Source organism: Sciurus vulgaris, assembly GCF_902686455.1.
Source record: "Sciurus vulgaris genome assembly, chromosome: 14".
NCBI lineage: Eukaryota > Metazoa > Chordata > Mammalia > Rodentia > Sciuridae > Sciurus > Sciurus vulgaris.
In genome coordinates this window covers 77408724-77436381 of record NC_136475.1, presented here as the reverse complement: position 1 = coordinate 77436381, position 27658 = coordinate 77408724, and the positions used below count along the sequence as shown (strand labels likewise).

At 44.6% G+C, this 27658-nt stretch overlaps 2 protein-coding genes across 7 annotated transcripts; one reads left to right on the top strand and one right to left on the bottom strand.

Annotated features, from left to right (window-relative positions):
• Nucleotides 1-85: 85 nt before the first annotated feature.
• FNDC4 (fibronectin type III domain containing 4) lies at nt 86-2958 on the bottom strand. 2 transcript variants are annotated; one of them, XM_079110351.1, is made up of 7 exons: nt 2818-2958; nt 2505-2650; nt 2305-2420; nt 1857-2061; nt 1304-1393; nt 876-1000; nt 86-688 (listed from the first exon to the last, which is right to left on the bottom strand). In XM_079110351.1, exons 2-7 carry the CDS (start codon nt 2587-2589, stop codon nt 653-655), a joined length of 657 nt encoding a protein of 218 aa, XP_078966477.1. In that variant the 5' UTR covers nt 2590-2650; nt 2818-2958; the 3' UTR covers nt 86-652. The 2 variants fall into 2 exon arrangements, with proteins under 2 accessions (XP_078966477.1, XP_078966478.1); XM_079110352.1 differs by lacking the exon at nt 876-1000.
• On the top strand, nt 2116-25379 carry GCKR (glucokinase regulator). 5 transcript variants are annotated; one of them, XM_079110303.1, is made up of 20 exons: nt 2116-2382; nt 5540-5695; nt 5870-5938; nt 6554-6622; nt 7009-7082; nt 7397-7463; nt 7607-7660; nt 8707-8801; nt 11695-11800; nt 12842-12960; nt 13411-13509; nt 13714-13811; nt 14153-14229; nt 14590-14686; nt 14868-14965; nt 15060-15143; nt 15384-15443; nt 21944-22093; nt 24402-24536; nt 24977-25379. In XM_079110303.1, the coding sequence occupies exons 2-20, from the start codon at nt 5681-5683 to the stop codon at nt 25145-25147; spliced, it is 1737 nt and encodes a 578-aa protein (XP_078966429.1). In that variant the 5' UTR covers nt 2116-2382; nt 5540-5680; the 3' UTR covers nt 25148-25379. The 5 variants fall into 5 exon arrangements, 4 of the variants coding, with proteins under 4 accessions (XP_078966429.1, XP_078966427.1, XP_078966430.1 ...); XM_079110301.1 differs by lacking the exon at nt 2116-2382 and adding an exon at nt 4715-5272; XM_079110302.1 differs by lacking the exons at nt 2116-2382; nt 15384-15443 and adding an exon at nt 4724-5272.
• The last annotated feature ends 2279 nt before the right edge of the window (nt 25380-27658 follow it).

Below are 27658 nucleotides of genomic sequence, written 5' to 3'. Positions count from 1 at the left end.
GTTGGTGGTGTGAGGGGCCCACGTGGAGTCAAATAACAAGGTGGGGATCTTGTCCTCAGCATACCATACAATATAAACTCAGCTCCAGTTTGTTCAAGAACCTTTATTGGAAAAATGTCCAAGGAGTGAGATCACCAGCAGCTGGAGGGGCTGCCAGGTGAGGGGGGAGCACCAGAGGCTCCATGGAAGACATTGGAGTAGTGCAGTGCAGCATCTGCCTCTAGTCAGTCCCAGACGATTCCTGTTATTGGCTGGGGGAGGGCGAGTACCCACAGAAACACCCCTCCTAAGGCCCAGAGGCAAGATGTGAGAGCAGCTGGGGATGCCAAGAGTCCTGATGCAGGTGAAATGGGGCCCCTATTTGGGACCTAATGGAAAAGGACTGAACAAATGACTCTCCCTGGGCCTGGGGGATGGGAGATGCTTCATCTGATATCCACTCTCCAGGTCCAGGGGTACAGACTCTAACGGACCTACCTTCTGTCCCTGCTCACAGTGGAAAGAGGATGGGCACCAGCTTGAGATCATGGAAGTGCATTACCCTCTGGAGTTTTGGGTAGATCACCTTCTTAGGCTTTCCCTGATCCCACCCCATCCCCATCCCCAGGTTGTTACTGCATCTGGTTCTGCGTCTTCACACAAACATCTTCACTCAAACATCGATGGTGTTGATGGATGACGATTTTTTCTGTGAAAGAAAGTGGCCTGGGTCTTTAATTTCAGCAAGGTTGTAGGTGCCATCCTTTCTCTCTGGCATCCTCCATCCCAGAACTTTCATTCTCCCCTTTTTCTTGTCCTTCTTTGGCCTTATCCCTTTCCCTGACTGCTCCTCTGGGCCCAGATCATCCTTCCCACCCTCAGTGGCCCCATATCACCTGTCTTGTTCCCACTGGCCTTCCTTGAGGACTCTGTTCCGGCCCCTTCCCTTTCTCCTTGGGGTTGTTGTTGGAGTCATTGTCCTTGATGATGTCATACTGACGGCAGAACAGCCCAATTACAGCTGAAACACAACAATACCATGTCATCTAAGCCTTAATGGCACTCTCTCCTTGAGAGTAACAAGATACCCACAACTTCTAGAAAATCCTTGAATTCCTGGTGCCCATGCAGTCTTTGTCTCTGGGCTCACAACAGCCTCTTCTCATTCTCTTTAAACTTGTCTTGATGATCCCCCTCAAACACGCATCTCCTCATGCCATTTCTTCCTCTCCCTTTTCTCCTGACAGAAAAAACTTTGCCACCTCCCTGCTTCACTGAGTCCCATACCCTAATTCCTTGGTCCTCCATCCAGCTGCTTACTCACCGGCCCACATGAGCAACACCACCACAATGATGACCACTTCCCCTGTCTGCAGTGGTCGCTCTCCATCCAGCCCCTCCACTGTGATGTCACCTGAAGAGAGAGGATACAGACTCAAGAGTTACAGAGGACTCACTAAAACTGCCATATGCAGGATGGAGATGCTGGAGATTAGAATCAGGTTGGACCGTCATAGTGTGGCCCCTGGAGTTGTAGGGTAGCCTGTCCCTGGGAGGAAGCTATTGATGGACAGGTAGTTAGAGACCAATAGGCAGGAGGGCTGCAGGTCAGGTACAGAACTCACTCAAGCACGCTGCAGCTGAAATGACTTGAGTTTGGGTGAAAGGAAGCTTAGAAGCCCTTCCCCCAAAGAATTCATTAGTAGAGTGTCTATACCCAGTACCCTGCCCACCTGCTTGTCCTTCCTTTCTTGGCAGTAAAATGAATAAATCATCCCTTTATTCATCTAAGCTAGATCATTGCTTGCCTCGGGGGAGCAAATATAAGGTTAAAAGCCAGGTAAAAAGCCAAAGAACTTATTAGCCCAGACCCTCACCTGGGCTGGAGCTGTTGGAAGGCAGCCGGTCAGAACCCTTGAGAGTTCGGAAGTGCACCCGGGGCCCTGGGGGGCTCTCTCCCCGAAGGCCAATGCTCCTGACCTGCACTGTGTAGTCGCTGTCTTCAGCCAGGCCCCAGAGGGCACAGGCCCTAGTGGTGGTGTTCACCTCCCGGATCACACGCTGCCCAGGGCCATTCTGTCGCTGCAGGAAGATGATGGGAGAGGAGGGCAGCCTCACCCCAGTCCCTGGCCACATGGCTTAACCTGGGCCTCTGGACCATCCAAGTACTCCAAGGGAGTAGGGTGAAAACGGCAGCTTGAGCCAAGAAACACCAGCTCCCAGATTCCCCCACCTCTGGGAGGGGAATTTAAAGGGCGGATGTAACCGAAGGAATGTGCAGAGATCCAAGGACACAGGTCGGGGAAGCTGAAGGGTGATTCATACTTGCTGGGAAATGGAGTAGCCAATGACGATGTTGCCTTCCGGGACGTCCCAGGACACAGTGGCCGAGTTGGCTCTGAGGTGAGTGACCGTCACATTCACAGGAGAGGGAGGTCGGTCTGTGGATGCCCAGTGTTAACAGGTTAACAGGTTTCACTCACTCACAGTTCTAGTTGACCTCAACTCCATTCCTCTTTACTCACCTGCTCGCACAAAGCCCAGGTCACAGCTGACCAGCAGGAGGACCGTGGGGCTTAGATATGGGGAGAGGGGCATCAGCGAAGCCATGGTCCCCACAGAGTCCGTTGCGGGGGCACTGGGGCATCCGCTTTACATCCAGGCGGGGCTCCTGGAGCAGGCAGGAGTTGTGGGGGTCAGGGGCTGCCCAGAACGCACGGTGGGCAGCAGCTCTCCCAGGCTTCCCACGGCCCACAGCCGCTGGTTTTCCGCTTGCCTTCTCCGCCTCCGCATAACCCGTGGCACCCCTAGTGCGCTGTTCTCCCTGCCCACACCCACCTCCGCCGGTCCTCGCGGTCGGTCAGGCCTCGGGGGGGCTGCTTGGTGCCCAGGGGGCGGCCCATCATCTGACTCTGGCGCTGCCCCTACCCCATCCCGGCACGGGCCCCGCGAGGCTGGCAGCGCGGGGCCGACTTTCGTGCAGAGGACAGTGGCGGAGTGGGCACCGGCTGCTGGTCTGCGGACCTCGGAGACCGCGCGGGTCGCGCGGTCTATCCCGGAGCTGGGGGCGTTGCCGGCGCGGCCTGGCCGCTGGCCTGGGTCCCCGGTGCAGAGGGCGGTGCGGCTCCCTCCGCCGGTCCCTGCAGCAGGATGTGACCGTCCCGGCCAGCCAGCCGCCGCCTTCTGCAGAGCTGGCCCCGCGCGCTCCGCCGCAGCCCGTCCGGGACGTGCGGGCCCGCCCCGCCCCGCCGGGGTTCTCGCCGCCGTCATCCCCCTCCCGCCCCCCCCACCCCGGTTCTCTCGGGGCTCCTCCCACGACCCTCCCAATGGCGGCTTCTCGGCCCCCTTTCCCTCCTCTCCCGGGCTCAAGCCGATGAGCCGGCGGGGGCGCGGGGCAAGACGCAGGTGCGAGGGTCTCGGGCACCTGGAGAACCACTGCTTCCCGGGGAGAATTAGCCAAGTTGGGAGGAGGAATTCTATCTCCGGTGCGGGCGGGGGCTGAGAAGGGGAGACGGAGTGATCGAGATAATTGTTTTAACAATTTCTTACTTGTAGACTGCGTCAGCTTTTAAGTCTCGTTCCCATTCATAATCTGATTTGATTCCCTTCGCTTTCTCATTCATTCTTTCATTTATTCAGCAAATATTGACTTAGTATCTCCTATGCGTCTGGCATTATGTTAAGACCTGGAGATGAAGAGATTGTTAAGAGTGCTGGGCTTAGAGGGAGAATTAAAGAGCAAAGACCTGTGACTGGCTAGCTGGCTCTGTTTCTGTCTTCTCTCAAATCTTTCTGTCCTAACTCTGCCACTTTCTGTGTGGTTTTAGAGAAATTGGTTAATGTGCATCTTAGTTTTTCCACATGTAAAGCAGAGCATATGAAACCTAATGGGGTTGTTGTGAGCACCAGATGAGACAATGTTGGGGAAAGATCTTTCTAAACCTTCTGATATTGTGTGAATGAATGTTTATTATTGATTAGCACCAACTTGTTAGTTGCTTCATTCATTAAGGCAACATGAAAGTTCCTAAATTATTTCATGCTTTGGCCAAGTATGGAATCTGGAGATTTGGGGTGTATCAGTTCAGCCAACTGTGTGATTTTAAGCAACTAACTGCTAACTGAACTTCTCTGAGTCTGTTCCAACATCTGAAAAATAAGAATGTCAATATTGACACCCCCCCTCAAAATCCTGGGGATTAAAGCCAGGGACACTGTACCACTAAACTATCTCCTAAGCTTTCCCCACCTTTTGATAGGGTCCTGCTAAACTGCCAAGGCTGGCTTCAAACTTGTGGTCCTTCTGCTTTAATCTCCAGAGTCACTGGGATTACAGGCATGCTCCACCATGCCTGGCTTAATACTGACTTCTTAGTGTTGGTATATCCAATGAGATATTGTATGTGAAAGTGCATGGCAGGCTGGGGTTACAGTGCAGTGGTATAGCACTTGCCTAGCATGCGTAGGGCACTGGGTTTGATCCTCAGCACCACCTATAAATAAATGCAAATAAAAGGTCCATCAACAACTAAAAACTTTTTTTTTTTTTTAAGTGCATGACTCAGTAAATAAATGTTGGCTAACATTGTATTTAGGGCAGAGTCTTTGGTTCTCATTGCAGCATTTCTATTTCTGTGGCATTTTTTCCCCTGATATCCAGTTCACTGTATGCACACCTGGGGCTTTGAAGCTTCTGTTGCCTTCTTTTCTGAGAGGAGAGGTAAAAATGGGCCAGTGGAGCAGAGAAAAACAACGTGTGCTGGGCATGTGATCAAGCAATGGCCCACGTCCTCTGACTTCTGCTGACCCCAGGACCCTGATCTCTGACCTCTTGGGGCATCCAGAGCACTCTTGCCCAGGAGTTCTCTCTGGTCTGGGTATTGTCCTGCTCTCCCAGACTTGAGGTGTTCCAAAGAGGAGGGCATTGTATCTGAAAGGCAAGAGCAATGAACCTCTGCTCTTCCTCTTCCGAGGGTATAGAAGAGACTGGCAAATTGGGGTGCATGCAAAGAGGACCCCCAGAAACTCCCCAGAATGCTGGGAGCCTAGTAACCAGTAAAAGGTGGTGCAGCCAGAGGTGCAGGGGGAGGTGCTCAGAGAGGCCAGGGTTCTTGGGTTAATCATCTCTGTGGCTCAGATAAGGTCCTGCCAGTTGGAAGCAGAGTCATTGTGACCAGAGGGGGTCTGTGTGGCTGAAGAGGCAGGCAGGACAGTGTTTCTACATTGTAGGACCATGCCAGGCACAAAACGGTTTCAACATGTGATTGAGACCCCAGAGCCTGGCCAGTGGGAGGTGAGACCCTTTCTTGATATTGATCTTCTGCACTGACTCCTTTCTCTCCACCCTGGGTTTCTGCTCCCTCTTTCTTCCTATCTTCCCTCCTCATCTTCCTTCTGTAACAGGCTCAGAGCATCAAGAGAAGGCTAAGATCCTGGTGTGCGAGTGTTGGATGTGTGTATGTGTGATCCAAACCCTGTCTGCTGCCACTTCCACCTCCAGCTCAGTAGGCACGAAAGAGGCTTTGGCTTCCTGCCCCATCCTTGCCCCCTTCCTCTCTAGTTGTCTGGGTATGAGGCAGCCGTGCCAATCACAGAGAAGTCGAACCCACTGACCAGGGACTTGGACAAAGCAGATGCGGAGCAAATTGTTCAATTGCTGGGGCAGTGTGATGCTGAGATCTTCCAGGAGGAGGGGCAAGCCATGCCCACATACCAGGTGACCCAGCCCCAGCCCCTGGCACTGTTGATAAAGATGCCAACCCCAACCCCATCTCAGTCTTTGCCTGCCAAGACCATGGCTCCTGATTTTGGAAACCCTGAGAACCCTCTCTTCTTCCATCCTAATCCGCTGACCTTTTCGTGACTTCTGATTCCTGCCTATTCCCTGTAGCGACTGTACAGTGAATCAGTTCTGACCACCATGGTGCAAGTGGCTGAGAAAGTTCAGGACATGCTGAAGGTACTGATGCTCCATTTGCTCCCTGGCTAAGCTCTTCTGTTTCCCTCTTTCTTTTTTTCAGTCTCCATTTCCTATTTTATGGATCTTAGTTGTCCATTCGTCCAGTCCTCCCTCTTAGATCCTTATTGTAATCTTATTAATCAATAATAATTATAATAATAACCATTAACTGCATAATACTTTATAATTGACCCAGCACTTTCACATCCATTATCTGCACAAAAACTTGTGAAGTTAATGTTATTATCTCTGTTTACTTTCAGATGAGAAAGCAAAGACTTAGGATAATCACAGTAGCTTGCCCAAATGCTAATAATTATTGAATAATGCTGCTTTAAAATTTTTATTTGGATGACAAGGCTACTCTCAGCCCCTTCTGGAATAAATAAGGAACTGAATAAATAGCTGTGTCAGAGATGGGAGTCAAACTGAAGTTTCTTTCTTCAATCCAGTGTTCCTTTTACTACACCACATAGCCGATGTTGTGTTCAGTTTTGTGATATGAGAAGAGATAAGGAATCCCTCAAAGTCCTCTTCCATTAATGACAAAGAAAGGAATATGCTTCTCTGTATTCCAGCTGGGCCCTGGCAACCTCGGTATCTTTCCTTCCTCAGGAGCCAGAGGAGGGGCTGGTGGTACTTAGTGGAGGGGGCACTTCTGGCCGGATGGCATTCCTCATGTCAGTAAGTACCTTGTTCCCCAGTTTTCCTCCCTCTTCCTTCTGGGGATAACCCGCCAGGACCATAAAGGTCATCATAGCTAAGTTCCTAGGTGGACCCTTCACTAGACCTGGGCTGCATGCCTTACTCTCTCCTTCAAAAGCTATATCCCACCATGGAGTCCCATTTCTCCTGAGTCCATTGGAGACCCATCAGTCTATTGGTAATGTCTGTATGTCCCATGCATCCCTAAATAATCATCTCCAACTAGCATCTTTAACTGGCGGATTCCAATTAGAAATGGGCTAAACACTGGCCTAAGAATAATTATACAGTTTTTACCCTCTAGGAAAAGTCCAGGTTAATTGTTCCTTTACTGTCATTACTTCTTCACATCTCCCTGTTGACAGGTCTCCTTTAACCAGCTAATGAAAGGTCTAGGACAAAAACCTCTTTATACCTACCTCATTGCAGGGGGGGACAGGTAAGTTACCTTGGCTTACAAATGTTTGATTTGGCTTGAATATGTGTTTAGAACCCGAATTTGAATGACTTTAGACAGAGATTACATCCAAAGTGCCTTCCATTTGGCCTACTTTACATACTTAGGTTACCTGATTGGCCTTTGTAAGTATATGATGGTTACAACTCTATAGAGTGTCTATCATGGTGCCTGATAAGCAGTAGGTGTTCATCCATTGTTTTCCTTCATTCCCTTCTCTCAGTGTGACTTGCCATAACAAGCCATACACTTCTGCTTCCCAGCCAGTGCCATTGACCTTGAGTCTGCCCTTGTAGGTCTGTGGTGGCCTCTAGGGAAAGGACAGAAGACAGTGCCCTGCACGGGATTGAGGAATTGAAGAAGGTCTGTGCTTCCTACTAATATTCAACCAGAGACCTCTGTCCCTGGGGACATAAAAGCCCCAACATTCAGACAATGTCTGTCCTGGCAGGAGGTGGACCCAGGAGTTCTCCCAGTTGTGTCACTTACTCATCCTCCTACCCTAGGTGGCTGCTGGGAAGAAGAGGGTGATCGTCATTGGCATTTCAGTGGGACTCTCTGTAAGTGTGAAGGCAGGTTGAGTGAATCAATTTTATAAGGAGGAAGGGGACAGGATGGAACAATATGGATGGTAGACTGACAATGTGGGTACTAGAAAACAAAATTTGCACAAGAAAGTTTGATTTTAGTTACACTAATTTAGATCCAGTTGTATGGATGTGGGAAGAAAAGAGATCCTATCTAAGAATAAATGTGTACTGATCTATCATCAACCAAAATAAATGGACTAGTCCAGGGGTCAGCAAACTATGCTGGCAGCCAATCTAACCAGCTGCCTGGTTTTGTAAATAGTTTTACTGGCACATAGCCATTTGTGTTTTCATATAGTCTATGACCTCTTTTGTGCTATAGCCCTAGGGTTGACTAGTTGGATAGAGATCATAGGGCCCAGAAAGCCTAAAGTATTTATTCTCTGGATCTTTTCAGAAAAATCTGGCCCCTGGACTAGTCCTTTGTCATTTGCTACTTGAACTTTAGTCCCTGTACCAGCAACATCATCACCTGGGACTTGTTAGAAAATTCAGGACCTCAGATCCCAACTGGGACCCACTGAATCCAAATTACATTTTAACAAGGTTCCCAGGTAGTTCATTTGAGAAGCACTGAACTAGGGACCCCCAAGTTTCCTGTCAACTCTACAGCTCTCAATCAGAATTCACTGAGCAGAAATCTAAATCTCTGCAGTGCAGGCCGTGGAGGGAGATATACAAGGAGAGCAGGATACTGACATCCAGAATCTTGCAGTTTAGTTCAGTAATTTCCAAACTTTAGCATACCAAGATTTCCTTAGAGAAACTTACTAAAAATGCTTCAGATTTGGATTTTTTTCTTTTTTGTGGTATAGGATTGAACTCAGGGCCTTGTGGATGCTAGGCAAACACCCTACCACTGAGCTACATCCCTAGCCCCCAAATTTAGACCCTTTTAACTGAGTCTAGGAATCTCCCTTTCCATCAAGCATTCTGGGGGATTCTGCTGCACAGGGGCCTTGGGGCAGCACTCAGAGTAAACCCCTCATCATGCCCTCCTCTCTCAACACCATCAGGCTCCCTTCGTGGCAGGCCAGATGGACTACTGCATGGATAACACAGATGTCTTCTTGCCTGTACTGGTTGGTTTCAATCCAGTGAGCATGGCCAGGTGAGCCTTCCATAATGAGTGGCCAGCCCTGGGGGAAGTTGAGGCAGGCATGCTGAAGTCTATAGTATGATCACAAAAAGAGGCCAGATGGATACTGTCTTGTTTGCCAAATCTTAGAATATTAAAGTAAATATGGGGTGCCCCTAAGTGTATGAAAGTTTTTGTTGATTGGTTGATTGAATTATTCCCCCCTTGTTTCCGAGAGGATGGAAGGCAGGTTACAAAGGCTACAAAACATAAAATTTAGCATACGTTCAAAACAAGATTGAAGAGTCAAGGAAAACATCCAAGGAAAAGGCCCTTGCCAGAGGAAAAACCGGGATGAGGAAAATGCACACCACAAAGATCTGGGTTTTCATTTGGGGTGAGCACCAAGGGTCTTTTCAAAGTAGCAGATGCTAAGTGACACCTACTCCGGTTTGTTCAGCTCTCTTATTTTCATTCCCATTCTCTCTCATCATTCCGGGCGCCCTTTTGTTCCGCTCTGGCTGCTCAAATCCACCCCCTCTTCCTTCTCTGAGAGCACTGTGCTACCACACAACCTCCCTCTTATTCTTTATCTAAATGGCCACTTTGTCTGATATCAGAGAAAGTCAATCAATAGTGTACAAATGTGGTTCTATACCTGAGTTGCCTGGGTATTTAAAAATAACAAGAAGGAAGAAAATTCTTAGCCCCTTGTGTTAGAGGTTTGATTTTGTTGATTTGGAGGTAAAGCCCCAAAATGTCCATTTTTAAAGTGCATCCCTAGAGATTTCAGTGTACAGACAGGTTTAGGGGAATCTGCTAAATAAACTCAATTGAGTGGGACACCCTGATATTACTGAGGGCTTCCTGTCACTGCAAGGATTGCAGCAAAGATTTTGATTATTTGAGAGCAGCTTTGTATACTTTGTGGTGGTCTTGGGGAGGCAAATGAGCTGGGTTCTTTCAGAGGTATTTTTCCAAGTTTCAGACTCTAGATTTGTAGTATAATTCCTACGAAAGGTGTAAATGAGTCTGAGATACTCCTAACCCTGATCTTTTTCATGGAGGACTCTCCTTCACCAAAAATATATCTGCTGCAATGGATGCTAATTTCAGGTCCTGTGACTAAGTGAAATGAAGAATTTCAAACAATGTAGGCGTGAAGATCTTCCAGTTGTTCCTTAAATCAGTGACTCCCAAACTTGGCTGATCTTCAGAGTCGTCTGAGATGCTTTTTAAATATACTGAATTTTAGGTTCTGCTCCAAAACTATTGATTCTGAATCTCAGGGTGGATATGGCACCCAGAAACAGGTAGTTATTAAAAACAAAACTCCCCTGGTGATTTCAATGTCCAGCCAAGTCTAGGAGTCTGAATGTTAAACCACACAATATGTACATTATCTCCTCTCTACTTAAGTCTCCTCTTTCTTAAAGGTTCTAGGAAGTTTTAGAAATAGTCTGAGGACAAATGATCGATATGAAACACCTTTACACAATGGATATGAAATATGCAAAACTTGTCTGCTTTAGAAGTCACAAAAGAGTTGGGCATGGTGGTGCACATCTGTAAACCCAGTGGCTCAGCAGGCTGAGGAAGGAGGATTGCAAGTTCGAAGCCAGCCTCAGCAACTTAGCAAGACCCTAAGATCCTAAGCAATTTAGCAAGAGCCCCAGGGTTCAATCCCTGGTAAAGAAGGAGGAGGAGGAGGAAAAGGAGGCGGGGGAGCAGGAGGGGGAGCAGGAGGGGGAGGAGGAGGGGGAGGAGGAGGAGGAGAAGAAGTTGTTATACAAAAGAAAAAAATATAAGAATAGTTCAAAAGGGAGGGAATCTTTGCAGGAATTGATGATAAGGGGAAGTTAGGGATGCCACGTGCAGAGGTGACTCTTTGAGGTCCTACCACAGTGGGTGATTCACAAATTGCCCCTAGCAAGCAAATACAGGAGATACTCATTCTTTGACATTCCATGATTTATAATTGAGCAGATAACAAGCCTGTAACTTTCTTGTCTCATTAACACATTGCTTTATTCCTGATTAATTTATTCAAAGAATGCCTGCCAATTGTCAGGTGCTATGTACACTTCATACCTTGCAGCTAGCCAGGTGTGGTGGCACATATCTGCTATCCTAGTGACTCGGTTTGGCAGAAGATTCACAAGTTCACACCTAGCCTGACTCTCTCAAAAAAACCAAAACCAAACAAACAAAAACACAGTATCTTGCCAGGTGTGGTGGCACACACCTGTAATCCAGCGATTCCAGAGGCTGAGGTAGAAGGATTGCAAGTTCAAGGCCAGCCTCGGCAAGGTTCTAAACAACTTAGCGAGATCTTATCTCAAAATAAAAACTAAAAAGGGCCAGAGATGTGGCTTAGTGGCAAAGCACCCCTGGGTTAAATTCCTAGCACCCTCCCCCGACTGCCTAAGAACAGAAACTATTTTGTACCTTGATTTCCTTGCAATGAACTGTTATCCTTCCCTCCTTCTTTGGAAGGATTTCTAGAATGTATTTCCAGAAATGGGAAGGGCTGCTAAAGGATCCTAAGGTGGAAGGCAATTCTAACATTTGGTGATCAGCATTCTCCCAATGGACCACAGAGAACAAGAATACGGTGTCTGTGATTGTAGGGCTTATGTCAGTGGGACTGATGCTAGGGCCAGGATACAAGGTTCTCGTCTCCTGCTAGAACTTTAAACTTGAGTGTTAGCTTTGCTCTGCTGAAAACTTTGCTGAACATATTATTAATCCTGTCCTTGGGGTTCAAGGACACACTGCCCCATGAGTTCCAAAGCATATTTCTCTATGAAGTTGTTGACTTCTGACTCCAATCCTAATGTGGTCATTGATCCTGAATCCCAGCTGAAGCCCTTCCTTTAGATTTTCACAGACAAACCTTCCATCTCTGTGTCTCTCTGGACCTCAGAAATGACCCCATTGAAGACTGGAGTTCAACATTCCGGCAAGTAGCAGAGCGGATGCAGAAAATGCAAGAGAAACAGGAAGCTTTTGTGCTCAATCCTGCAGTAGGGGTAGGGCCTCTCTCTTTTTCTATGCCCTCCCTTAAGCATCTGGGAATTGCTTGCCACTTGCTTAGGGCCTCTGATTTGTGGTCCTGTTCATCTCGCTTAAATTCCTGAGGTATTGTGTGTCAGCTAGCATGTTTTAAATGAAATCCTATTTTCACTTTGAGGTGCTTTATCTTTACTCCAACTCTGACTCTTGAATCAATAATCATTAAACACTTCAGTGATCTAGGGCAGCTCTTTTCCATCTGGGTACAGACAGCCTGGTCTAGCCATTGTTGTCTCTTTCAGACTCTTTCATATATTTAAATTTCAAATATGAAGTGCTGCTCCATTCCTCTGCCTTTCTGCATCCTCTCCAGGATGGAGCAGGCCTTAGCCTTAGGTGGGCACATTTGTGACATTCTCCTTGATCTTCCTTGTGTGAGATAAGAAGGGGAAATTCCATACCACACGATTCCCACCACTTTCTCTCACATGTACTCATCTCTTTCCTCCACTCTGCAGGCTCTCAATCTTCTTTTCTCAATCACTGCTTTTATTCATTATCTTTGCAGTAATCTTTGGTGTATTGTGTTACAAATTACCATTGCAATGGCTGCTTCATGGGTCTGTCCAAAGCATGTGCACTGTGTCATTTGGGTTGACAAACTACCACAAAACATGGTGGTGGGAGAAGTGGGGAGAAAGTCTCATAAAGAAAAACACTCTCTGAAAAACCTTTGACTCAGCTCAGAAGATGCCTCCTTCTGGAGAGTCCTGAATGCACCATTTCAGTTAAGCCTTCCCAAGCATTCCTCTTCACAGCACGCTGGAAGCCACCAGTACTATGAAAAGCACACCCAGGGACACTAACCAGAGTGCATCCCCAATGCCATTAACCAAGATACATGCCCAGGGGTCACTAACCAGGGTACATGTCGAGGAGTCACCTACCAGGATTCATGCCCAGGGATCACCAACTACATTGTGTGTCCAGAGTCACTAACTGGTGGACTCCAGGTTCCTTCTTCTATCAATCTCTTCTAAGTATCATTGCCTCCTCAGCCTGAGGGTCTCAGCGGCTCCTCCCGGATGAAAGGGGGAAGTGCCACCAAGATCCTGTTGGAAACCCTGTTGTTAGCAGCCCATAAGACTGTGGACCGGGGCATTGCAACATCTCAAAGGTAGGGAGGATCTGGACAAAAGGTAGATCAGAGTCAGATGGAGGGTGGAGGTGGGGAATGGCAGGACCAGGTTCAGAGGCTGGTGTGAAGAGTCCATTGACTTGGTCATGATCCAGGTCATGCAGGCTGGAGACCATCCTGCTATGACCTCCTTCCCTTGTCTTAGGTAACTTCTAGGTGGTTCACTTACTTCCTCATCTACTCTTAGATCCTATCGTCCCCCATGGCTTTCTTGATGCCCTTATTCCTCTCTCTGCTCCTTAGTTTTCTGTCCACTGAAGCCTTTCTGCCCATCCAGGATACCGTCTGGTTCTCCTCTCTGTGCCTCCACCATGGAGCAGCAGAACTTAGTTTCACAAGAATTGTGCCTTCCCCTAGGTGGGGTGGGGCATACCTAGGCTTTGTTATGAGACACTGGACCCTCCTGGGAGCTGGTGACTTTTCTTCCAGATGCCTCTTGGAAATCCTCCGGACATTTGAGCGAGCTCATCAGGTGACCTACAGTCAAAGCTCCAAGATTGCCACCCTGATGAAGCAAGTCAGCACCAGGTATTTGGATATGTGTTTGGAGGGGTCATCCTGGGAGCAGGAAAGAGCAGGGAGTCTGTGAGATGTGCTAACATGGGAAGGTGAATGGATCTACATGGAGGGTCATAGTTGGCTCCTGTTTGTTCACTCCTGTGCTCTTCCATATGTATTTCTGACCTCTTTTCATGGTAATTAATCATGTCCTGATCTCTGACCCATTCTCAGCCTGGAGAAGAAAGGCCGAGTGCACTTGGTTGGCTGGCAGACCCTTGGCATCATTGCCATCATGGATGGAGTAGAGTGCATCCACACTTTTGGTGCTGGTAGGCTCCCAGTCACGACATTCTTCCTGATTCCACCTGACCCCAACCAGTTGGTCCACTATCCAGACAACCCTTGGAGGATCTCACAGAGGTTCCTCAGTGTCCCTGGAGGTTCCTCAGGATCCATGCTGTCCTACCTAAACAGGCATTTCAATCAAATTCTTCCTTTCCATCCCATCTCAGTTCCTGATCCCTCAACTCCCATCTCTGCACATGGCAATGGCCCCACATGGGTTACTCCTCACCCATATCCCACTTTCTGCTCCTCTCCCAGCCCTCAAAACCTAGAGCTTTCCTTTCCTATAAACCCTATCATTTCTCTCTGTCCTTAAACTTTCCAGATTTCCGAGATGTCCGTGGCTTTCTTATTGGTGATCACAGTGACATGTTTAACCAGAAGGCTGAGCTCACCAACCAGGTCAGAGGAGGTCAGGGAAGTTGTGAATTTCACTGGTGTGCAGAGGGAGGGAGAATAAGGGAAGGTGAGGATGAGTGTGAGAATACAATGGGATAAACAGTTCAGAGAAGAGAATAAGGATTAGAGGTCACTAGGCTTTGAGGCAGCTCTAGGCTGTGGAAAGCTCTAGTTTTATTTCCTAAAACCTGGTTCCAGTTCATTGGCTTGCTGCATCATCTTGAGCGAAAACACTACCTTGTCGAACCTTGACTTCTACATCTATAGTCAAAAGGGCTGCCCTAGATGTCCTCTTGGTCCTCCTCAGTCTTGTGCTCTACAGTGTTCTCATGGGAGGGACTCTCTGATCATCTTCTGCTCCAGGGTCCCCAGTTCTCCTTCTCTCAGGAGGATTTCCTGACTTCTATCCTGCCTTCTCTTACGGATATTGACACTGTGCTCTTCATTTTCACCCTGGATGGTAAGAGGGAAGGAGGGAGTAGGGTGAAGGGCTGGAAGTGGTAGGGTGGCAGAGGAGCCGTCATTTCTCTGCATCTTAGGACACCTGTTCAGGGAGAAGGACAGGTGTAAGTGTCCTGACTGGACTCCAGGGTGACAGGAAGGACAGTAGCACATCTTTCAACTCTGATACCTACCCCCAGACAACCTCAAGGAGGTACTGACACTGGTGGAGCAGGTGAAAGAGAAGACCACTAACATCCAGGCCCTGGCACACAGCACTGTGGGGCAGTCCCTGCCGGTGAGGCTCCAGCCTTGAGGAGGGGATCTTGGGTGGCAGTTAGAGCCAGGCTTTCCTGGATGGGCCACTCGAACTGCTCTCTGTTCACCTTCAGACCGCTTTGAAGAAGCTCTTTCCCTCCATCATCAGCATCACGTGGCCACTGCTTTTCTTTGAATATGAAGGGAACTTCATCCAGGTAAGGGGGATGAAAAAGTGATAGCCACAATGAGGGATTCCAGAAATTGAAAACCCAGAGCTGAAGGGGAGAACGATTGAAGGTTTATCTAGGCCCCCTTCCCAGCCAACCAGGCAAGTTCTTGAGTTACCACGTCACCAAGGCAACGAGCTACTGGGTTCAGCTCCCTCTAGGAACATGCAAAAAGAGCAGGATAGGCCACCAATTACTTAACAAATGCTCATTTACCCTTTGGGACAGGTTAATTGTGGATACTCTATTCATCATCACAATCCAAAAACCTTTAGGACATGTTTTTTGGTAAGATATTCTATGCTGGGCTCACTGTAAATATTGCATTGATTATAATTAAAAAGATTATAATCAAGGACAACCACTGATAATAATCATAGAAATAATAATCAGATTGTGTGTACTTTGCAATTTAGTTTGGAACAGGAATTGGGAAAACTGGGTGCCATCCAACTCTGCTGTGTAACCCAAGGAAAAAAGCAATTTCACATCTCCGGGCGTAGTTTTCACACACACCATCTGCCCACTCTCCATGGGGCAGACCCAGGACCTTGAAGGATTGCCCTGGAGGGATGTGGTCTCTCATCCATTATTCGAAGCAACTCTTTTGAGATGTCTCCCCACTTGACTAGACACAACTGGCCTGCTGCCTAACCGGAATCAAAATTCCTTTTTTTAAAATATTTTTAGTTGTAGATGGACACAATACCTTTATTTTTTTATTTAGTTTTTTTTATGTAGTGCTGGGGATTGAAACCAGTGCCTCACACATGCTAGGCAAGCGCTCTACTACCGAGCCACAACCCCCACTCAGCAATGTATTTCTATTCCTAAAAACTGTAGAAAAAGAAAAAAGAAAAAAATATAAAAGAAAAAAATCATTCATAATCCACTGTCTTCCAAAATAGCCACTATTCAAAGAATGTCCTTGTAGTCTTCTTATCATTGTGTATATAAATATATTTTATATATTTTTTAAATTATATTTTTATATAGAACCAAACTTGACATGGTGTTTTTACATTGCTTTTCTTCATTTAAGATTATGAGCACCTTTCTGAACTAATAGACTTATGCCATCATTTTTAATGTCAATGTAATATTTCACTGTATGGTTATACCACAATGTGTTTACTTTAACCTTAGTTGTCAATTTCAATATTATTAATAATATTGGCCTGGTGCTGTGATGTATGCCTATAATCCCAGAAGCTCAGGAGGCTGAGGCAGGAGGATCACAAGTTCAAAGCCAGCCTCAGCAACTTAGTGAGGCCCTGTCTCAAAATAAATTATAAAAAGGGCTGGGGCTGGGTATGTGGCTCAGTGGCTAAGTGCCCCTGGGTTCATTCTCCAGTACAAAAAAAAAAAAAGGCTGCCCTGATCACCCTTATTTACACAGCTTATATACCTTTTGGGTGTTTGACTATTCACTGGGATAAATACCCAGAATTCCTGGGTCAAAGGATATATAAAATTATAAAGTTTTTTGATAACTTTGGCTTCTTATTCCTTCATGTATTGGCCATTTGATTATTTTTCTTTTAGTTCCTTTTTTTTTTTTTTTTTTTTTTTTTGGGTGCTGGGGATCGATCCCAGGACCTTGTACTTACAAGGCAAGCCCTCTACCGACTAAGCTATCTCCCCAGCCCCTTCTTTTAGTTCTTCATGTCTTTCTAGTACATTCTCCCATTCTTTTTAGGAAGTGCTTATTTTCTTTCTGAATTGTAAGAGGGGATGTATAGGGCAAGAAAAACAACTTTTTTCTGTTTTATATTTTCCCAACTTCTTTTTTTTCTTTTATTTCTATGTTTTTGATGTAGAGATAAGTTATTTAAAATTTTCTATACTCAAATCTATCAACTTTTACCATGTTATTTTTATCTTTCTCTTGATGCTGATTTTGCCTTTCTAAATGGATTGGAATTGTTTAAAATAAGGAGGCTTCCATTAGGCCTTGTGAATCTTTAGTCATGGAAATATTTTTTGTGTAAACTACTCCCAGGTTTTTATTTTTAAAATTTCAAACTTAGAGAAAATCTACAAGAATAGTGCAATGAACATTCACATGCTTTACCCTAGATTCACTAATTCCTTTTGCCATATTTACTTTCTTTTCCCTGAATCATTTGAAAGCTAACTGGAGGGGCTGGGGTCGTAGCTCAGTGGTAGAGCGCTTGCCTAGCATGTGTGTGTGAGACATGTGTGGTATTGCCAGCACCACATACAAATAAGTAAATAAAATAAAAGTGCATTGACAACTGAAAAAAATATATATATAAAAAGAAAGATAACTTGGGCTGGGGTTGTGGCTCAGTGGCAGAGTGCTTGCATGTGTGAGGCACTGGGTTCGAGTCTCAGCACCACATATGAATAAATAAAATAAAGGCCCATTGACCTTTAAATTTAAAAAATTTTTAAAAAAAGAAAGATAACTGGAGATATCACAGCACTTCACCCCAATACTTTGGAATGTATTCCCTAAGAATGAGGACATTTGCCATATAAATATAATTATCCACTCAGGAAAATGACCACTAATGAACTACTATTAACTCATGTCCAAGCTATATTCATATTTCCCCAACTACCACTGTATTGTTTTTATTTTCTGAATCCAGGATCCAGTTAGTCATCAGGTCTCATGGTTTCCTTTAATATTCCTCAGCCTTTCTCTTTTTTGTTTCTCATCACACCAACATTTTAGAAGTCTAGTCCAGATATTTTCTGGAATGTGCCTCACTTTGGATTTGTCCAACTGTTTAGTCATTATATCCAGGTTGATAAGAGTACCACACAGGGGAGGTTGGGCCTTAACCAGTGTGTCACATCAGGAGCACCTGATAGTTTGTCTGTTTATTGGTGAGGCTACCTGTGATCATTTGGTACAGGTGATGTCCATTAGATTTCTCTGCGTCCTGTTGGTCAGCAATCTTTCACCCATGGTTTCAGCATCAACTGATGATTCTTGGCTGAACCAACTATTACAATGGTGGTTTTAAACTGGGAATTTTCTGTTTCTATCCCTTGTATGTATTTTCATTGGTTGGCGTTGTTCTGTAAAGAAAACTTTCTCTTTACCCTGCACCCCATCTGTGTTTGTTCAGTGTCATTATGGACTCATGAATTTTGGTTTTGTTGTTAAATGCATGTGTATGTGTGTCCATGTGTGTCCACTGAGCTACATCCCCAGACCTTTTTATTTTGAGACAACATCTTGCTAAGTTGCTCAGGCTGGCCTCAATCTTGTGATCCTCCTGCTTCAGTCTCCCAAGTAACTGGGATTATAGGCATGTCAAGCATTATGTGTTTTAATACATTCTTGCGTGTGTGTGTGTGTGTGTGTGTGTGTGTGTGTGTGTGTGTGTGTGTTTTGTTTTGTTTTTTGCTACCAGGTATTGAACCCAGGAGCACTGTACCACTGAGCCACATACTCAGCCCTTTTTATTTTTATTTTGAGACAGGGTTGTATTAAATTGGGCCTTGCTAAATTACTGAGGCTGGCCTCAAACCTGTGATCCTCCTGCCTCAGCCTCCCAAATTGCTGGGATTACAGGGGTGTGCCACTGCACCCAGCTCATTTCTCTTTTTAATGCTCAATATGAGAGTTCATTCAGGTTGGCTCCCTGTGGAATGTTCCTAGCCATATTTGAACATTATTTGTTGTGCTTATTTTTACAAAACAAAACAAACCACCACCACCAACAAAAACCTTCTTTCTTAGGCAAAGAGTAGGATATCTTTTACATCTTTCCTATTTAAGTTAACAAGATATTCTGAAAATTACTCCACTGCCATTAACAACCCTTTTTCTTGTTGTTATTTAGCTTTTTAGTGTGCACCCATGTACAATAGTTTGCCCAGCCAATCTCCTGTGTTGGGCATTTAGATTGTTTCCAATATTTTGCTCTTGCCAGTGCTGATGCCATGAATAGGCATGTATTTTTATAATGTTATAATGTTTGGGGATAAATTCCCACAAGTATTTGAACTGGGTCAAAGGGTAAATACATATGTGATTTTGTTAGATATTACCAAGTTTTCCTCATGCCAGCAATATGAGAATGCTTTTTCCATGTAGACTCTCTCAGAGTGTGTTAGTCAGATTTTCATTCCTGTGACCAAAATACCTGACATAAACAACTTAAATAAGGAAAGGTTTATTTTGGCTCACAGTTTCAGAATTTTCAATCCAAGGTGAAGTGGCTCCAAGGCAGAAATATCATTGTGGAGGAATATGGCAGAGGAAAGCTCATGGCAGAAGACAAGAAGATAAAGAGGCAGAGGGACAAGATATAGTCCTCAAGCACACCCACAGTGACCTACTTCCTCCAGCAATGTCTGCCTGCCTGTGGTTTCCACCTCCTTCCAATAGTTCATTCAAATTATGAATCCACCCAATGGATTAATTCCCTGATGAGGTCATAACCCTCATGATCCAATCATATTCTAAAAGCCCTACCTCTGAATATTGCTGTACTGAGGACCAAAACACAAGAATTTCGGGACTTTCCAGATCCAAACCATCACAGAGGGTACTGTCTAGATTTTGCCAATGTGATAGCTAAGAAATATTTCTGTGTAGTTGTCACTTGTATTCTCTTATTATGTGTGAAGCTAAGCCTCTTTCACCTGCTTGAGGGTCTTTAGCAAATCTTTTTTATTCCCTTTGTGAATTGCATGTTAATGATTTTACTCCTTTTTCTAGTGAGCTTTTAGTGTTTTTGATCCCTTGACTTTGAGTTCTTTATAAAGACATTAGCCTTTTATTTCTGATATATGTTGTAAATATTTTCTCTAGGTTTTAACCATGCAGAAATCTGTAATTTTTTTCTCAGGGTTGACCTGATTAATCTTTATTTGACTGAATTTGAATCTTGAGGCACAGAAAACTCTTCCCTACACCAAGCTATGGAGAACTTTCACAATGTTTTCTTCTAGTAAAAAAGAAAAAAGAATTTTTTTTTTTTTTGCATTTAGGTGTTTAATTCTTTAGAATTTTATTCTTGTTTAAAGTATGAACCTAATTTTGTATTTTTCCAAGTGATTATTCAATTATCCCAATATGATTTTTAAGTGTACCCTTTACTGAATGACTTGGAATACTACCGGCATCACATATTCTATTTTCATATTAATTGGTCCATTTCTGGACTTTCTATTTTGTTCCAGTGTTCTGTCTATTGATGTGCTGTTAACATATGTTTAATTACAGAGACTTTATAGTATGTTTATTATCAAGTAGGGTTACTCCTCCCTGCATTACTATTAATGATTTTTAAAGATTTTTTCCAGTTATAATTACACATTTATTTTTCCCTATAAACTTTAAATAAATATGTATGACTCCAAATTACATAAAGTTTAAAATGTTCTTATGTTAATCATATGAATGGTTAGTGGTGCAAATGGCTGAGAACATAACCCAGAGTTAGTTGACCTCACTACAGGGCAGTGTGGTGTGCAGCCATAGCATCAGTGCTGTACACTGGCCAGCCTTGTGCTGATTGGTCAGATTTCTGTTTTTGTATCAGTGTCCTTGGCATAAACTTAAGTGTTTTCAGTCTTCCCTCTTCCAGGATTTTGTGTGACTAGTTATTTCAGGGGTTCCAGAATAAAAAGGAAAAAAAAAATTGTAGCGGTGTCTTGTTTTCTCAGCCTTCTGGTACTGTGTGAATCCCCTCTACACGTTGCTGGATCCCTGTTGCAGCAAGTACGGTAACAGATAAGTGCCACAACGTGAGCAAGATATCCAGGCCAAGGTCGGGTAGCAGTTATACTCACAGGACCTCTGTACACTTTCATTCTCAACATGCTTTCACATGCATTCTGTCATTCATCTAGGAGATAATTGTGGCAAAGTAGGAAATACTCTCATCATTGAATTGCAAGACTTGGATTTAAGTCCTGATTCTGTTTCACTATCATATGAGCTTATCCAAGTTAATTTACTTTCTTTAAAATTTTTTTTAATATATATTTTTAGTTGTTGATGGAGCTTTATTTTCTTTATTTATGTATATGTGGTGCTGAGAATCAAACCCAGTGCCTCACACATGCTAGGCAAGCACTCTACCTCTGAGCCACAACCCCAGTCCCCAAGTTAATTTACTTTTGACTTCTAGTTTCCTCATAAGTAGAATTGGGGATAGAAAAACCTATTTCATAGGGATGTTGTAAGTATTAAATGAAATTAATTTTTCAACTAATGTGTATTGTTCAGGAGCCATGTGTCAGCCATTATCATAAGGACTGGGGCTCTGGAGCAGAATTAGACCCCATCTCTACCTTCAGGGAACCTGTGGTTTAGTGGATGAGTCCCAGAATTTACAATCCTCTCTTGTCTGGTACCTGAGGAGCAAAAAGAAAATTAAAAAAAAAATTTTTTTTTAGTTGTAGATGGACACAATACCTTTATTTTATTAATTTATTTTTATGTGGTGCTGAGGATCAAACCCAGTGCCTCACACATGCTAGGTAAGTGCTCTACCACTGAACCACAACCCCAGCCCCCAAAAGAAATTTTTGGCAAGAACAAAACCTGCTATGGAAGGACTCAGAAGATATTTGTCTATCCATCATTAAAAAACACAAATGGGTAATGCTGTTAGGTTTTCCTGGGATGTTCTGGTTATCCCTATATCTAAACCCTGGACTGCTTAAACAAGTGATGTCTGTCTTTTGGTTCCTAGTTTTCTTCTCTTCGTTCTTATCTGGTAATACAGCCCTGTCCACCCTGCTGCTCTCCCATCCTCTAATTTTCCATATCCCCATGTGTCTGTCATTTTTAGAAGTTTCAGCGTGAGCTAAGCACCAAGTGGATACTGAATACAGTGAGTACAGGGGCCCATGTGCTTCTGGGGAAGATCCTACAAAACCACATGTTGGACCTCCGCATTGGCAACTCTAAGCTGTTCTGGAGGGCACTGGCCATGCTGCAGGTAAAGTGATGGGGTAGGGCTGGCCCAGCCTGGCCTTAAAACCTAGGCTGCCATTGGGGGGCATTTTGCAGAAGCAGGGAGAAATGTAATGGTAAGGGCTGATTTTTCTGCTCTGTGTCTTTCTTCCTCGTATCAGATGCATTCTCCCCTCTGAGTGTGTGTGCACACATAGGTTCTTGTTTGTGAAACAAAAACTAGTAGGTGATTCTTTCAGCTACAAGTATGTAACACAAACCCCATTCATACTGGTGTTAACTAAACAAGGCAAATAATTGCTCATATAACTGAAGATTCTCTGATGGTAGGACTGAGAAACCGTACCTCTTAGCTCTACTTTCTTCTGTTGCTCTTATTCTCAGACAGACTCTCTCCAGTAGATGGCAAATTGACCATAAGTAGTGCCAGCCTGATATCCTTGCCAATTTAGCAACCCCAGCAGGAAAAGACCCTATATTCCTGTGATTCCCACAAATGTCTGAGGAGGGCTCTCATTGGCTTGTCTTTGGTCCGGTGCACACCTTGAACCAATCACTGCTCCAACCTGATTTATGTGCTTTCCCTTCATGATGGTGATGGAGGAAAGGGTGGAAGTGAACTTCAATCAAACCTTATGGCCTGAGCATGGGGGAACTAGTTCCCCAGAGAAAAATAAGCTGCAGGTACTGGAAGGAGGAGGAACAGATGCTGAGCAGCTAGCATGGGGGATGACCCTGAAAGTAAGGTTGCCAGTTTTAGCAAATAAAAATTCAGGTCAGCCAGTTAAATTTGAATTTCAGATAAATAACGAACACTTTTTTAAGTATAAATGTTCCATGCAATGTTTGGAATGTATATGAATTTTTTTTCATTATTTCACATTTAACTGGATATCCTATATTTCTGTTTGCTAAATCTGGCAACCCTATGTGAAAAGCATCAATAGATCCACATTTAGTGAGCACCCATTGGGATCCTGAAACAACCCATGGACCTGCTGAAGTCCAATAGAAGTACAAAGAAGATGGGGTTGGTCTGCACTATAGTAAACAGAAGGCTTCATGGAAGGGGTGATATTTGATTGAGACTTGGTGGTTCTGACGTGGATAGATGGGAAGCAGAAGTGCATTCATATTAGAAAACACATTAGCCACAGTCCAGAAGGAGGACTAGGCGTGCTATGTGGGGAACGCAGACATGACTGGAGTAGAGAGTAACTTTACACAGTAACGAGGGATTACAAAGGAACAGGAAGGGAAGGGATTACGAAAGGTTAAAGCTAAAAAGGAATCTGAACTTGCCAAATACAGGTAGATCTGTGCTGTCCAAAACAATGACCAGCAGCCACATGCGGTTATTGCGCACTTGAAATATGGCTAGTATGACCAAGAAACTGAATTTGTAATTTTATGTAAAAATCAAAGTAGTGAATTTTTGCGGGGAGGGTACTGGGAATTGAACCCAGGATTGCTTAACCACTGAACTACATCCCCAGTCCCCCTTTTATGATAAGTTTTATTTTGAGACAATGTCTCACTGTGTCCTTAGGGCCTCATTAAGTTGCTGAGGTTGGTCTTGAACTTGCAATCGTCCTGCCTCTGTCTCCCAAGTCTAAGGGATTACAAGCATGCACCACTGCACCCAGCTGAAATTTTTTTCATTAACTGCAACTTTATTGTGTTTGTAGAACTGAATTTCAATTTTTAACCTTGTAAATTGAGCACTCAAATTGAGGTGTGCTGTAATTGTAAAATAGACCCCAGATTTCAAAGGTTTATTACAAAAATATTGTAAAATAACTCACAATTTTTCATATTAATTACAATGTTGAAATAGTTTTAATATGTTGGGTTGAATAAAATGTATTAACATTGACTTCTTTTTTAATGCACCTACTGGAAAACTTAAACATTCCTATGGGCTTGCATTATATTTCTGGCAGTGCTAAGCTAACAGAAGGATAGTGACAAAATGGAAGCATTATTTACTGATAGCTTGACAGCAATGTGCAGGATGTATTTGGTTAGGAAAGAAACTGAAGGGAGGGAGTTCAGTTTAAAATTGCCTACCTATGGAGTTGCTGGGACACGGTTACAAATCTGACTAATTCATCATTAATTCCAGTTTAACCCAGCCAATCACAGCCCACCACCAACTTCTTTAACCCAGTTTTTCCTTACTCTTGGGGATTACAGGATTGCCCAAAGGGACAGATTCTCCATAACACTTATAGGATCCCAGCCTCCCAATTTCCCAGTTCTTTCTTCTCCCTTGACCCCATTCTTAGTCCCTCTTGCCTCACCTGATGCTGAACTTACCACCTCTTCAACAGCGGTTCTCTGGGCAGTCCAAGGCCCGATGCATCGAGAGCCTCCTCCAGTCGATCCACTTTCCTCAGCCACTGTCGGATGAAATTCGGGCTGCTCCCATCTCCTGCCACATTCAGATTGCACAGGAGAAGGAACAGGTATCCTGCCCTCTGCTGGTCACTCGACAAACACTTAATCCGTACTTTGAGTATGTCAGGAACTTTGCTTGACATTGGGTTTACACAATTCAGTGATATTCTGTCTACCAGGAGCTCCCCTTTCATGGGGAACATGACAGTGACAAGTGATCACAGGTGTGAAAAAGATACCAAAAGGATGTCTCTGGCTTGGAGGGGAGTCAAGAAGAACAGTGAGGTCTTTGGGCTGGGTTTTGAAGAATGAGCAGTTTACTGGGTTAGGATGAAGTATTTGCTCTGCTCTTGACCCACCTCATTACCTCTCTTTAGTATTGAAAACAATCTATTTTTGCATCCAGCCTGATGGCTCCTGACTTCCACATGAATGCTCTAGCTTCTCCAGGGTTCTTTCTTAGATGATTTCTTTCTCGTCTTTACTTCTCCCTGCCTCTTTCCCACAGGTGATCCCCATAGCCTTGTTGAGCCTTCTATTCAGATGCTCCATCCCTGAGGCTCAGGCACACCTGGCTGCAGCTCCTTCCGTCTGTGACGCTGTCAGGAGTGCCCTCGCTGGGCCAGGTCGGAAGCGCAGTGCGGACCCCCTGGAGACTCTACAGCCTGCCCTGCAGTGACCTGCAGGCAAGTCCGGGTGTGACAGGAACCAGTCCAGCCAAAGGGACTTGTGCCAGCAGCACATGTGGTAGGAGGAAGTAGCCCATTTTCCAGGCGTACCAGCAGCCCTTGGTGCAGAGAAAGATTTTCTCCATCCCGGGGAGAGTTCTTGTTCTTGACTCAGTGCCTCCCACTGTCACTGGCTTATTCAGATCTTAGAAATAAAATTAAATTCCTATTTTGGAAAGTCAACCTCTCAAAGTCAGTAAATCAGACTCAGTAGACCAGAGATGGGACAGGATGGGTGGCTTGAGTTGGTCTCAACAGCAGATTTGTCTCTTTAACTCTTTGTCCCATTCCCTTGACCCCTGGCCCAAACCTTCTTCCAGCATCCCTGTATTCCCCATATGCAACAGACAGGCACACCTGCATGCACACGCACACACGCGCGCGCGCACACACACACGCTCCTACGCCCCAGTCCCTCACAGACACACAAACAAGGAGAGGTGGGAACTTTTAGGTAATTCCAGGGAGAGAGGGAAGAGTCCTTAACATAGGTCACCCAGAAAAAGGCAATACCAATTAGATACAGACAGGGTCTTTATTACTGGAATGAATTCTGCATCCTCCCATCAGACCCCATAAACACTAAAAGCCTCAGTTTGCATTTTAGACTTCAGCTGTTCCGTGTTTTGACAAATCAAAGGCCCCCTTTCCTCCCAGATCCAGGTCAGCTGTTGAGTGCCTGTTATGTACAGCTCCAATAGCAGAGAGCTGGCTCCCCCTTTTGGCAGAGAAATATCCAGGTGATGGACACCCAGTAACCCTTCTGGGGATAAAACCTCCCCAATTAAAGAACTTTTAGGCATGGGGTGACTGCTAAGGGGCCAGTTTTCAGTTTTATGAGGATAATTAACTTCTTAGAGGCAGCCATAGGCCCCTCCGTACATCTGTGGGTCTCTAAATGTATGGAGGGACCTGTGTTTCTGTGCTTTACATGTTCACATTGCTGGCTTAGATCTTTAGCCAATTCCCTTCCCCCAGTACCACCCTTACAGTGCCTTCTGGGTGCCACACATTTGTCTTTCATCCTACACAAATACTTCTTCCTAATTCTACCACTCAAGATGGCTGAAGTTAGGCAAAGATGCTGTGAAGGCCCTTTGCTTCTCTTTACCCACAGTGTCTCCTGTGCTTCTCAATTATATAAACCTACCTCTCATCTTGCTATCATGAGTAAGGTTATCAGAGAAGATATCCAGTTTTCTAGAGCCCAAGGCAGAACATGCCTTGATCCTATAGGTGACACCAACATGTACAGTAGCCCCACGCCTACTTATGGCTGGAAGACAGTACAGGATTAGATTTCCCCCACACTGGATGCAGAAAAGCTCTAGAAGTCTCTAGTTCTTTTACTTGCCAAGTACTTGGATGGTATAAAGATATCCAGTGAATTTAATTCTTAAATAGTTGGATGTGATATTCAGGTGTTATGAACAAGGTAGAGTGTATGCCTTAGTCTTGGGAAACATTGGAGGCTAGACGTACTCTGGAATTGCAGAGGACACAAAGATGACTAAGCTCTGGTCCCTACCCCCTTAGAAACTCACAAGCACATATAAGCAATTCTAATACAAGACAGTTGAAATGGATTGGAACAGCAGGGTAAGTACAGAGAGCTGCCAGAATTATTTTGGGAGATTACAGGGTAGTCCAAGAATCACCGAAAGTTTTGGAAGAAAGGAAGTTGGGGTGGGGTAATGACACAGCCAAAGAAAACCTGGGAATGTTTGGAGACTTGCACTGGAATGCGAATCCTATATCAGAGAGTCAGGTCATTGTCAATGGAATTTGGGCTCTGGGCAGAGTTAAAATAAAAATTCAAAGATTTGTTAGAATTGCTTAGACCTAAATGGGAGGGTGACAACCTTTAACATTATTTGGAGAAAACTAACATCTGGCCAGCTGTGGTGGCGAACACCTGTAATCCCAGTGGCTCAGGAGGCTGAGGCAGGAGGATCACAAGTTCAAGGTCAGCCTCAGCAACTTAGTGAGCCCCTAAGCAACTTTCAAAATTTAAAAATAAAAATATGAGCTGGGGATGCGGTTCAGTGGTTAAACACCCTAGGTTCAATTCCTGGTACCAAGAAAATAAAAAAGCAAACATCTGTGGGCAAAAGCAACTAGAGTTGTCCATTATCAACACAAATCAGTAATTTTGCTGGAATGACTGATAGGCCTGGTCCAGAAGACTGTATTGGACCGTGGAAGATGAAAGAAATAATTTCCTGGTACTATTTGCTGGGTCAAAACCAGGAGGGTATAGGGTAGGAGATCTTTGGATATTACATATATCTGAATATCTTCTAAAAATATTTTTTAGTTGTCAATGGACCTTTGTTTTATTTATCTATATGTGGTGCTGAGAATTGAATCCACTGTCTCACAAGTGCTAGGAAATCACTCTACCACTAAGCTACAACCCCAGCTCATATTCAAATATCTTTATATTTTAATTCTAATATATT

What these genes read in the sequence shown, in the direction of transcription:
- GCKR (XM_079110301.1), top strand. Translation starts at nt 5,213, where the DNA reads ATGCCAGGCACAAAACGGTTTCAACATGTGATTGAGACCCCAGAGCCT. An exon ending in AAGCCATGCCCACATACCAG is followed by an intron (nt 5,696 to 5,869) that starts GTGACCCAGCCC and finishes TATTCCCTGTAG; the next exon opens with CGACTGTACAGTGAATCAGT. An exon ending in GCATTTCAGTGGGACTCTCT is followed by an intron (nt 7,661 to 8,706) that starts GTAAGTGTGAAG and finishes CAACACCATCAG; the next exon opens with GCTCCCTTCGTGGCAGGCCA.
- FNDC4 (XM_079110351.1), bottom strand. Translation starts at nt 2,589, where the DNA reads ATGGCTTCGCTGATGCCCCTCTCCCCATATCTAAGCCCCACGGTCCTC. An exon ending in TTCCAACAGCTCCAGCCCAG is followed by an intron (nt 1,394 to 1,856) that starts GTGAGGGTCTGG and finishes CTCTCTCTTCAG; the next exon opens with GTGACATCACAGTGGAGGGG. An exon ending in GGTGTTGCTCATGTGGGCCG is followed by an intron (nt 1,001 to 1,303) that starts GTGAGTAAGCAG and finishes GTTGTGTTTCAG; the next exon opens with CTGTAATTGGGCTGTTCTGC.